General features: G+C 47.6%; 1 protein-coding gene across 2 annotated transcripts in view; it reads right to left on the reverse strand.

The window, feature by feature from the left end:
• The window catches only part of SRGAP3 (SLIT-ROBO Rho GTPase activating protein 3), a 300,362-nt gene that overhangs the window by 31,312 nt on the left and 255,993 nt on the right, over positions 1 to 13,057 (reverse strand). For both annotated transcript variants that reach the window (XM_075550390.1, XM_075550392.1), the window contains exons 13-14: positions 10,467 to 10,527; positions 9,415 to 9,492 (exon numbers count right to left, since the gene is read on the reverse strand). In XM_075550390.1, coding sequence (XP_075406505.1) covers positions 9,415 to 9,492; positions 10,467 to 10,527 — 139 coding nt within the window. The remainder of the gene's footprint in view (positions 1 to 9,414; positions 9,493 to 10,466; positions 10,528 to 13,057) is intronic.

The following is a 13,057-nucleotide window of genomic DNA, read 5'->3' on the forward strand; positions in this document are numbered from 1 at the left end:
GACCGGGAGACGCTCTGTTCTGTTTACAGAAAGTTGCCACGAGTCAGAGCCAACTTAACAGCCACAACACACATATAGACACACGTGCCTTTTTTCCTGCCCTTACTCTCAGAAGGCACTTAGTCCACAAAGAAGCCATCCAGATTTGGGCTCCAGGAAAGAAGGAAATGCCAGAGTTTACAGCGAGGAGAAGGGTTTGCCTGAACGATAGATTTTTCCAGGAAGAGAATGACAGATAACTGTTCCAGGTACATGGGAGAGAACAGTGCTACACTTTTCTGTGTACTAATCTGTTGTGGTTGCCACTGAGTTGGGACGAGCCCATAGACACGCTACATAAAAAGCAGCAAAGCACTGGCCGCCCGGAGCCGTCCTTGTGGTTTTGGTTGTGCGTGAGTGACTGCGGCCGTGCCGTGTCATCCATGTCATTAAAGGCCTTCCTCCTGCCCACTGGCCCTTTATCAAGCCCAGGGCGCTTTTCTAGCAACTGGATCCTGGTCATCGCAGGCCTAAGGAACAGGGGACAAAGTCTCGCCATCCTTGCTTCTAAGGAGCATTCTGGCTGTACTTCTTTCAAGAGTTTTGCTCATCCATGATCTAGTCAAGATTTTTTGCCAACACCGTAACTCAAATGCATTAATTATTCTTCAGTCTTTCTTATTCATGGTTCTGATATTCTGGGGAAGGTAGAATTGTTACCCAACAACCTTGCTCGCAGTGAATGCTTGGCTCACTTGGATTCTCAGGGGACTACTGCCTTATGATCATCGATCAGTTTGTCACATGGCGGCGGCCGTATTTTGATGATGCTGGAGACCAGTGTATCCATTATCAGCAGGGTCTCCCATAGTAAACAGGTTCCAGATGAGCTTCTGGACTAAGACAGACTAGAAGGGAAATCTGAGGACCTGCTTCCCCAAATTAGCCAGTGAAAACCCTAAGATCATAATCAAACATCGCCTACTCCAGTGTTGGACACTGAGCCCCCACGGTTAGAAGATGTTCCACGTGGTGGCCACCACAGGAGGATGGCTTAGAACTGGGTAGCATTTCATTCTGTCCATAGGGTCGCCATGAGTTGGAGCTGATTCAGTGGCACTGCCAGGACATACCCAATGTGTGAACCCGATGTGGGAACAGTGACATACCCAAAGCACAGTGTGTGCTTGAAAGGCTGGAGGAGCCTGCTTTTAGATTCCAAGTATGGCAGAAAGCAGAAAGCTCGGGGGTCGTTTCCAAGTTTTCTGGGTTTCCCTAAGGGAGACAGATCAGGATTTATCCATCTCAAGGAAGATACCAACACTGTGGTCTCAGGTGAGAAAAAGCAATTCAAATTGAGCTGATGAGAGAGGGAGAGGGTCCAACTGCATATTCAAGGCACAGATAAAACTGAAACGATGTTTCGCGGCCGAGCATTTGGGCCAGCCCATCTCTGCCCTGCTGGGTGTCTTGGAGGTGAGCCAAGGCTTGTTAGGAACAGCGAAGCCATCGGCATTGCACATCGCCCCGGCAAGGCACCCACACAAGTGCCAGGAGGGACTGGCCTTCAGGAATCACATCCAAGACGGAAGGAAAGCAGCACTGTGCAGGTGGGGAGGGGACCGGCTGCCTCTTCCCATGGGGTATTCGTATAACAGGGAAATGCTGAGAGCTGGAAGCCCATGTAGTACAGGTGCCCGTGAGAGCCAAGCAGGCCACAGAGAGTCCTAGATGAGCCCAGGGGGTGGAACCAGTACCGGTTCCAGACCATGGCTCTTTTTATTTACCAGGAACACAGGAGAACAGGCTGTTCAGGAGTTGGAGGGAATAAAGAAACAAAGCCCTGGGCTGGAGGGTCCAGTGGGAGATGAGACAGAACTCTTCCATCAGGGATGCTAATGGGGGCGGCGAGAACGGCACCTCTTGCTCTCTGGTCTTTGCTCTTTGGCCTTTGTTCCCTTGGCTTACAGGCCCTTTCCCTGACCTTGTTCCCCTGGTTCTTCCTGTTTATAGCTCAGCTCAGGTAGTTCCTTCCCCAGGGAGCCCTCCCAGGCCCCACCTACTCCACTCCATAAGCCCCTCCCATCTAACAGTGTTAGAGAAAGCTAACCCACAACCTGGAGTTTATCCCATCAGTCCCGCCCCGCTCATTTACTCAGCTGGCTCCTCATCTGGCAGGGACTGTCTTTTGTCCATATGGTAGCTCCAGACCACTGCAGCTGGGCTCCTTGGATGGCGCAGATGGCTAATGAGCTTGGCTGCTGTGAAATATGGCGTGTGTTCAAATCCATCCAGAGATGCCACTCCTGATGACCTACTTCAGAAAATCATCCACTGAAACCCCAAGAATCAGACATGCCTGGGGCCCCCGTGCGGAGGCATCAGCTTGGTGGCAAATGGTTGTTTGCACTTCCCTCCCTGGCACACTGTTGGGCTCACGAGAAAAGAGAGGCATCTATGTAGAGCATCTATGTAAGAGCAGAGGAGTTCCGGAGCTCTGGTGCTCTGTGCCCCAAACCTGAGAGAAGATTCTGGAACTGACATTTCCTTGGTCCCCAGGAGGCCACTGAGCACCACATCCAACCAAGTCTTGCTTTCTGTGCCTAGATCTCAGCCACCGACCTGCGGTGGTGACAGCTGGGGCCGGCACGGTTCTTTCTCCCGTCTTGAGCTACACCTTAGGGTGGAATTGGGAACATAGGGAGCCGGAGAGTCCACACAGGGGGCACCCTTCCCGGGGAAGCCCTGTAAGGAGTAGAGAGGACTCTGTGGCCGGAACCCCCAGGGAGAGTTTAGCCTAAGGGGCTGCAGGAGGATTACTGAAGGTGTGTTCTGTGATATGACAGACTGCTGGGAAATGGGTTTGGAATTAGGGTTTCAGATGGAACATAATATCAGAACCACTCAAGGGGGGGGGCGAGAAATATGAAATCTGAGTCAAGAAGGAGTAGACTGGGGGGGGGGGGAGGTGATCCTTCCAAAATCTTGAACATTGGAGCAGAGATGTAAGTTGGGAAGCTTCTATATTAATCATTTCCTCCCTTGGGACAAGGATATGGACTTGCTAATCCTAGGCTTGGCTCAAGAGGCAAGAAGCATGATGCTGACAAGTGTCCCCTGCAATGGGAACGCCTGGATGTGCAGTTTCATTCTAGTGGTTCGATGTGTCGGGGTACAAAAAGAAAAGGGGTGTACCAAGAGTTGAGCTTTTCTTAACCCAGGGGAGTCCTTACCTTTCATGAATGCTGCCTCTGCTGCCTGCTCAGGACCCTGAGACCAAGAGAGGTGACACTAAAGAAGTACAGGGTGATACCTAAATTCAAGTGAGCATTTATATGCTGAGGAACGCAAAGTGGGAACCTCACGGCTGGGGAATGTGTTTGGTTTGATATTTGGTCTCTTCCTGCCAATTGTCACTTGCCCAAAATAGTATGGACTTTTTTAAAATAAAGAACTATCGTTGATGTTAGGTGCTATCGAACCGGTTATAGCGACCCCATGCACTACAGAAACACAGAAAGAAACACAGCCCAGTCCTGACCATGCTCACAATTGCTTCTGTGCCTGAGCCCATTGTTGGAGCCACGGTGTCAATTGATCTCTTTGAGGCCTTCCTCGATTTTGCTGCCCCTCCAAGTTACCACGAGGTCCTTTTCCAGGGACTAGTCTCTCCTGACAACCTGTCCAATGTATGTAAGATAAAGTCTTGCCAGCTCGGCCTCTAAGGAGCACTCTGGCCGTACTTCTTAGATGTTGGGCCTTTTAGCGGTCCATGGTGCTTCGAATATTCGTCTTCAGCAACACAGTTCAAATGCATCAATTCTTCTTCGGTTTTCTTCTGCAGTGCACAACTGTCACATGCATATGAGGCGGTGGAAAGTACCATGGCTTAGCTCAGACATACCTTTGTCCTCAATATGACATCTGTGCTTCTCAGTACTCTAACGAGGGCTTGTGTAGAAGATTTACCCAAGGCAATGCATCTTTGGATATTGTGGCTGCCCTGGGCATCAACTGTGGGTCTAAGTAAGGCAAAATCTTTGACAACTTCAACCTTTTCTTAACTTATCGTGATGTTGCTGATTGGTCCCGGTTGTGGGGATTTTGGTCTTCTTTGCACTGTGTTGCAATCCAACCCGAGGCCATAATCCTAGATCGTTACCAGAAAGTACTTCAGGAGCACCGTGAAATGTCCTGGAATTCCCATTCTTCTCAAAATTATCAATAGTTTGTTATGATCCACACAGTCTAACGTCTTGAGATAGTCAATAAAACAAAAGCAAACATCTTTCTGGTATTCTCTGCTTTCAGCCAAGATCCAGCTGATACCAGCAATGTCATCCCATGTTTCAAGGCCTCTTCTGAATGCAGCCGGGCAGCTCCCTGTCAATGTACTGCAAGTATCGGTCGGATGATCTTCAGTAAAATTTTACTCGCATGGGACAACATGTTCTATAATTTGAACATTCTGCTGAATCACCTTTATTTGGGATGGGCATAAATAGGGATCTCTTCTAGCCAGTTGGCCAACTAACTGACTTCCAAATTTTCTAGCATAGATGAGTGAGTGTTCTAGTGCTTCATTAGCTTGTTGAAACACTTCAGTTGGTATTCCACCAATTCTCGGAGCCTTGTTTTTAGCTAACACTCTCAGTGAAGCATGAACTTCTTCCTTCAACACCACTGGCTTCTCTTGCTAAGCTGCTTCCTCAAACGGCGGGCTGTCAGCTAGTCCTTCATGGTGCAGTGACTGTATTCTTTTCAGACTCTCTTGGTGATTCCTGCACCATTCAATGTTTTGCACATAGAATCTTTCAAGAGTGAACTTGAGGCTTGAGTTATTTTCTTGAGTTGTTTCAGTTTAAGATTTGCTGAAGCATATTCTTCATTTTCGGTTTTCGGACTCTACAGCTTTACACATTTCATAATAATACTTTACTTGTCATCTCAAGCTGAACTTTGAACTTTACTATTCAGCTCTTTGGCTCCATCATTTCTTCCACTTGCTTTAGCTGGCTATCAGAAAGAGTAGTGTCTGGGGTCTTAAAGGCTTATCTTAAAATAAGCAGCCAGCTAAGCGAGTTGACAGCTAAGTCCACATAGTCGAAGCACATTAGCTTGTGTGATCTAAGGACTGAAAATAATACAATCCAAGACTGGAGGAGGGAACTATATTAAACCTTAAAGTCTGAGCACTCTCTTTACAGAGGCTATGGGTGACAGGGAAAGCCAAAATTCCATTTATAGAGTCCCCATGTGTATGAAGCCTCCCCCAAACCCTTTCTAACCATTGATCAGGGATGTGAATAGCCGTACTATCTCTTACAGTGTGTATTGGAAAGCGGACTAGCAAAGGTATAGCTTGGTTAAAATTTAACAGCGTATCATTGTTCTCCCTTTTGACCCATATTCAATTTGTTCTAGTTTTTATTATTTTCTGCTTTCCTTTGAATTGAGGTTTTGCTGTGTTTTTACGTTTCTTTTTCCTTTGTATGAAATCCAGGACAGGTAAATCTATAGAGACAGGAACTGGACTATAACTTCTTAGGGTTGTGGCAGGGGACGCTGAGGGGAGATGGGGGCTAAGAATAGTGGGTACAAGCATGAACATTCTAAAATGGACTTTATGATTATACAAACCCTTTAAAATATATTTAGACCACTGAAGTGTACGTTATTAAAACTGTTTAAATATGGGCAATGAAAACTTTATGAACCGCACTGCTACACTGTCTGATACATAGGCAGAAAATGAATCCCAATCAAACCACCACTGGGGAAAAGCTGCCTTCTCAAAGGAGAAGCAGCTTTGAAGACAAAGATGACTGAAGCTTTCTGCCTTTTCACTTGCTGGGGGGTGGGGGCATGACACAAAGTGAGAAGGAACAGAGATAAACATCCATCAGTACTCGGAACCTGGAGTGTAGAAAGCTTGAGTCTAGGAAGAGGGGAAGTAATCAGAAAGGAAATGGAACACATGAAGATCGATGTCCTAGGCACCAGTGAGCCATTCTGTAATGAACGATGCTGGCCAATGTGAGCTGGACAACCATGTGGTGTACTATGACAGCAATGACAACTTGAGGAGGAATTGTGTTATAGTCACTGTAAACAAACAAACAAAACAACACTTCAAGATCTATTCATAAAGGCAATGCTGCTACAGACAGGATAATATCTATAGGCCTATAAATAAGACCAGTCAATAAGATGATTATTGAAATTTGTGAACAAACCACTAAGGCCAAAGATGAAGAAATTAAAGACATTTACCAATTTCTGCCATTCTGAAATTGATCAAATATTCAATCAATCTGATTGAATATTTTGATTGAAATCCAAAAGCTGGAAACAAAGAAGAAAGATAAGCAGTTGGAAAATAGAAGTGGACTTTAAAAAGTTAATAGAAAAATAGAATTGGAGGAAGACAATGAAACTGTCTATGAAATCTTGGAAGCCTCCGCCTATGGCCTTGTGATAGAAAGGAAGCTAAAGATCCCATGACAGAATTTTGCAAGACCAATGGTTTAGTCATAGATACATTTTCAATAACATAAATGAAGACTATACATGTGGATATCACCAGATGGAATGAATACACAGGAATCAATCTGCCTCTCTCTCTCAAAGAGATGATGAAGAAGTTCCAATATCATCACTAAAACAAGGTCACGGATGGCTCAGAACAGACCACTAATTACTCAGACACAAGTTCATGTCAAAGTTGAAGAAAATTAACACAAGTCCAAGAGCACCAAAGAATGACCTTGAGTACATCCCACCTGAGTTAGGAGACCCTTTCAAGAACAAACTTGACCCACTACCACTAATACTGAAGGCCAGAAGAGTTGTGAGATGACATCAAAGACATTGTACGTGAAGAGAAAAATAAGGTCATTAAAAAGAGAAGAAAGAAAGAGCAAAATGGCCATGAGCAGACACTCTGAAACGTGCTTGTGAGTGCACAGTAGCTAATGTGAAAGCAGAAACGAAGAAAAAGAGCTCAACAGAAGATTTCAATGGGTGGCTTGCTAAGTCAAGAATCATAATAACATGCACAAAGGCCTGGAATTATTAATCCAAGAGGGAAGAACTCACTCAGCATTCCCCAAGCTGGAGGAACAGAAGACAGAACTCAAGGCTTGGTTGCAACATTGAAGGATTCGATGGGCCAAATATTGAATGACAAGGAGCCCCAAAAGAAGAGGGGGAGAAATAGACAGCCCCTGCAATGCGCCACCCTGCCAAGAAGTCATGCGGGATCAAGAACAGAGAGTGTTGAAGGAAGGAAGCCAAGCCTCACTGAAGACGCTGATGAAAAACAAGGCTCCCGGAATCAGAAGAACGCCAACTGGAATGTTCGGCAAATGGATGCAGCGCTACCTTGCTGACCAGAAGAGCTCCCTATTGGTACTCATTCCAAAGAGGAGCGACCCGACAGAACGTGGAAACTATCGCACAATGTCATTAGTATCAAATGTCAGTGAAACTGTTCTGAAGACAATTCACAAACAGTCGCAGCAGTACATACATAACAAGGAACTGCCAGAAACCGAATCCAGATTCAGAAGAGAATGTGGGACGGGGCAACACTGTTAGCAGACGGATCTTGGCTGAAAGCAGAAACTTACCAGAGAGATATTTGCCTCTGTTATCTTGACTCTGCAAAGACATTTCATAGCAAACTGCGACATTTCATAGCACGTGTGGGTGATTGATGTCAGGGAGAGTGGAATTCCAGAACATGTCATCATGTTCCTGTGGAACCTGCACGTCGATCAAAAGGGAGTAGTTTGAACAGAACACGGAGCTACTGCCTGGTTTCAAATGAGGGAAAGTGTGTGTCGGGGTTTTATCCTTTGGCCGTATTGATTCAATCTGTAATGAGCAAATAAGCTGAGGAGCTGGGCCGTATGAAGAACAATGTAACATCAGGACTTGAGGAAGACTCGTTAACAACCTCCAATCTGCGTAGTGACAACCTTGCTGTAAGTGAAAAGGACTTGAAACATGTTACTGGTGAAATCGAGGCTACCATACGGATTGCACCTCACCCTAAAGAAACCCCAGTTCTCACAACGGCACCAATAAACAGCCTCATGATAAACAGCAAAGACTGGAACGTTGCTTGGGTCCACACTCAATGTCTACGGACGTCGCGATCAAGGAATCAAATGCTGTCTGCATGGACAATATGCTGCAAAAGACTCCTTTAAAAAATAATAACCAAAGGTGGCCCTTTGAGGACTGAAGGTGCTCCTGACTCAAGCCATGCTGCTGTCACCTCACCTCCGTATCACAGCAGAACGAGAAGGAAGGATGACACCAGAAGAATGGATGCCGCGAAAGCAGCAGTCCTCAGCCTGGGGGTCGGGTCCCCTTTCATAGGGGTCGCATGATTCATAACAGTAGCAAAATGACAGTAATGAAGTGGCAACAAAAATAATTTTATGGTTGAGGGGTCACCACCACATGAGGAACTGTATTAAAGGGTTGTGGCATGAGGAAGGTTGAGAACCACTGCTCTAAAGTATGGTGTTGACCAAGAATGCTAAGAAGCCCTGGTGGTGCCATTGGGTAAATATTGGGCCTGCTAACCAAAAGGTCATTGGTTCAAACCCACCAGCTGCTCCTCGGGAGAATGATGAAGCTGTGTGATTTAAAAAAAATATGTACAAAGCTTGAAAACCTTAGTTAGGGTCAGAAATGACTCAATGGTATTGGTTTTGAGTTTGGTTTGGCTAGAAGAATCGACAAATCATCTTGGAAGAAGTACAAACAGAACAGAGAACAAAGGACGATGAGATTTCAACTCTTGTACTTTAGACTATCAGGAGGAACCAGTCCCTAGGGAAGGACATCATGCCTGGTTAAGTAGAAGGTCAGTAAAGAAGAGCGGATACAGTGACTCGATAAACGGGGTGGGCACAGAGACTGCAACCACGCGCTCAAACACAGCAACACTCGTGAGGCTGCTCACGGGCCAGGCAGTGTTCCCTTCTGTTGTCCGCAGGGCGGCTCTGGGTCAAAACTCACAGACGAGACCTACCAATAAGAACCATTTTGTATTATCCATATTCTCCCAACTTTTCTAAAACCCGGCATCCTCCAGAGACTCACCCAGAGATTGCAGAGTTCTGTAATAGACCCTGTTTTCCAGCAACCACCGTAGGAGCCCGGCCTACACTCACTCCTGAGTAGTGGTGCACTGATAGATATCGGACAGCACTCCAGAGGGGAAAACAAGGGTTAACATCGGCCAATTTCTGTGGTGTAAACGCTCCCACAGGGTGTGGTTTCAGATCACCAATACCAAGTCACTGATGTGATGTGGGAAACATAAGTCAGCTCCAGCACATCATTGGCCCTAGGCAAGGGCTCACAGCAACCCTGGCCTGCGTGGCCACACACTTGACATGAACACTCGGCACCTACCTCTCTCAAAGGAATTTTTAATGTCATTGACTTCCACCTGAGACCCCGGCACTCTGAAGATCCCTTGCTGCTGGAGTCCTGGGAACAAACGGAAAATGCCACGAGGTTCTTAAGCTTATCGGGTCACTGGGAATAAGAGTAACGTCCCCCCACTATCCCCCACCCCCGCTTTTCTCTTTCTCCCCCGTCCTTTGAGAGAAGCCTTCCAAGGGAAAGGTTCCCGGTCCGCGTGGATGGCTCCCACTGTGAAGCACAGGGGCCAAACGACTCAGGCGCCATGAGTGGGGGCAGTACGATGGTAACTGGGGACTCGTAGTCACACCTCGGTTTAGATCTAGTGCGCTCTCAACAAGTGCTTGTCTTATTCTTAAACTTCTGCGACTTGTCACTCTGACCCCCTCCTGCTAGCTCATGACCCTCCAGCCACACTGGCCTCTTCCCCATCTTCGGGTTGGGCACGGGTCATTCTTTGTACACCTCCACTGCCCGGCAGGTGCCTCTCCCGCTGGAGCTTTAGGCCAACTGTCAACCTTTCCGAGAGGCCCCTCCTTACCACCAGAGCAGCAGTCCCACCCCTCCCGACCATTCTCTGCCCCCTTCAGTGATCTTCATGAGGGCATCAGGACGGCCTGAAACGATACCACTTAGTTGTCTGCTTGCTCATTTCCGTTCCTTCTCATAGAAAATGTCCCCTCTCCAGTGCATGCATCTTAGCTGCTTTGTACACGCTAGTCGATCGGTGTCTAAACAGTGCCTGTCATGGACTCAGTTAGAGGAACGGACAGGTGGATGCGTAAGTTACGTGCCCACTGCCTCGGTTTCCCAAGTTGGTGGGCTTCTCACCCCCTCCTCCCATTTCGTTCTCCTCTGGACACATTCTGGCTGTAGAGACAGCAGCAGGATGGCAGCCCCCCCGCCCCCCCCGCACGCTCCCCTCTTGGAAGAGGGGGCAGTCAGAGGGCCTCCCACGGGGAATCAGACTCTCCTTGTCTCCAGCCTGTCTGCAGTCCGGAGGGAGGTGAAAACACTGACTGCCCTCAGAGCAAACTTACCATACAAGTTGATGTACCGGACGCAGCTCTCCACAACAAGTGGTATAGCTTGTCCTGAGTCCTTAGGGGGTGGGAAAAGCGCATTTTATTGGGTCTGGAAACCACCGCAGGACAAAGACGTCTCAAATACAGATTGTAAACTCCAGCCAGAGCATTAGTACCATGGTGTTAGTAGGAAAACAAGGAACTGCTCATCGAAAAGCTTCCATGAGCAATTGAAACAGACACATCAGTCACACACAGAGGAAGGCATGGCTTCAATCGCGTTAAAGAAATGCTCTGTCTTGTCTCTGGCTGGGAAGGGTCTGGGATTAGGAGGCTTGACAGGTGGATCTGGGGCAGGGAGAGGGGCCCTCATGTGGCGGGGCTTACTTGGTTCTTTGGAGGGAGTTGGTAAACCTGGTCTTTAAGAATTCTGGTTCTCCCTCTCCACTGGCCCACTCCAACACTGTTCTTGGGGATGGTGCAGAACACGACAGAACCAAGACTTCATCCTGTCACTTAGGCTGCCTCTTAGGGGCCCCTTTGAACTCTAAGAAGGGAAGACTGGGCTGAGAGGCCATATTGATATAAATTTTTATATCAATATATAAAATGACTTCATTAAAAATTGCTTCTTGCTAGAAAGTTCTTTCTCATACATAAATGTGTGTCTCTGGCTCTGTTTCTCTGGACAGGCCAGCCTAACAGAGGTAAGGAATCCATGGGGCACATGCAGCTCGTGCTAGAAAGGGGGCAGAGAAAATCATCAGTTCGCATGTTTGCTTGGTTCCTCCACACCTTGGTTAACCAAGACCGGGGACAGGCTGGGAATATGGACCCGCTTGGTCACAGGCAAGGTGGGCTCTTCTGGAAATCAGCACTCGGGACAGATTGCATCCAACAGAACAGGATAATGGGCCTTTCTAGTAAATACCTGGTTCCTGGTTCGAGCATTTCTTCTTCCTCTGATAACAAAACAAACAGGCAGCAGAGCAGGAGAAAAAGAAAAGATTACGCAGGAATAAGATCAGTCAGAGTAAGCAGATCCTTCAGAGTCCGTGAATGCCAAAATGCAAGGGCAGCCACCAAAGTCCTGGGGATTCTGCCAAATTGCCTGCTTTCAGGGAGGGCCACCCCTGCCTCAGTGGCTCATGGTGATCATACTTGCCTCTAGCCAGCCTTCTAGTCTGGCTGTCGGGGCCTCCCTCCCAGGACACCAGGGGGCCAGCACGGGAAGTGCATGTATTGGAACCCTCCCTCATTCCATGGCTAGCGTCTCTTCAACACTCGGGACAAGAAGCTACCCAAGGACCAGAGATGCCTAAGGAAAACCCAGCTACGTAAAAAAGGGAGAGAAACACATCTCTCTGGGTGGGAGCCTGCTTTCCAGGATGGGGCGTATCCTGTCTGCTCTTTCCCCCACCTCCGTGTGTGCGGAGGCCCGGGTACTAGGCTTCATCCAGCCTCCTGGGGAGCGCCCAGCTAAGGAGCTGGAGGATGTGTGTCCTCTAGTGACGTCATGTTTTGCCCGGGTGCCACAATCACTAGAATCATCTGCCAGCCCACACATTGGCTACATCTACCTGCACCCTACATTGGAGACAACAGCCTCATCAAAAGGAGCCCCTTGAGCAATTTCCTAAACGCTAACGACACTAAACAACAATAGCCCCCCCAAAATACATAAAAAACAAAACAAGAGCCAATGCTTTCGTGGCACTTGCAATGTGGGTTGTGACCCCTTTGGGGGTCGAACGACCCTTTCACAGGGGTTGCCCGATTCATAACAGTAGCATAATTGCAGTTATGAAGAAGTGATGAAAATAATTTTATGGTTGGGGAGGGAGTCACCACAACATGAGGAACTGTATTAAAGGGTCATGGCATTAGGAAGGTAGAGAACCACTGGGCTATAGAAACCTGACTATCTCAACTCCCTTAATTCCGACCAACTCAAAAGATGGGTCGTCATCATTCTGTTTTTATAGAAGCAAGGTGGGGTTCCCCCGCCAGGTCTACCTCCTAGGCTTCAAAATGTGTTGGTATAATAAAAAAATGGGGTTCTTCCTGCCCAAGAAGAGGGGAAAGCTAGGATTTTAAATGGAGTCAATTCAATGTAGGGTAATCGATTTTAAGACTCGCATTTATCCATCCTTATGAACTCCAGGGTGCTTCTCTATCCCTGTTGGACATCCTAATCCCAGAGTCCCAGGGATGTCGTTTTAGGGGAAACGTTTCACAGGTGGGACATTTCCAAGCTGGTGACTCTCAGTTCACATGGGCGGCCTTCCAGATCGCACGTGAATCATTATCCACATTGGAGTTCCGGCCACAAGAGCTGCAAGCTCCTTGACTGCCTTTTTGAGGAAGAGCCACGCCGTGTCCCATTTTGTCGCCACAGCCCAGCTCCCAGCAGGCATGGAGTCCGAGTCTGAGGAGATGCCCTGATCACACGTGGCTTAAGTACAGTGTGACCACACCCCCTTCCCATGTATCCACTACCTCACTGTTCCACATTGCACACTGACCACAAGAGTAAAAAAAACTACTCTCTGATGACTCTGTGCATGAACAACACCTGCCTGGCAGGAATGAAGGCAAGGCAGGAG

The sequence above is a fragment of the Tenrec ecaudatus genome, chromosome 5 (genome assembly GCF_050624435.1).
Source record: "Tenrec ecaudatus isolate mTenEca1 chromosome 5, mTenEca1.hap1, whole genome shotgun sequence".
In the NCBI taxonomy this organism is placed as follows: domain Eukaryota; kingdom Metazoa; phylum Chordata; class Mammalia; order Afrosoricida; family Tenrecidae; genus Tenrec; species Tenrec ecaudatus.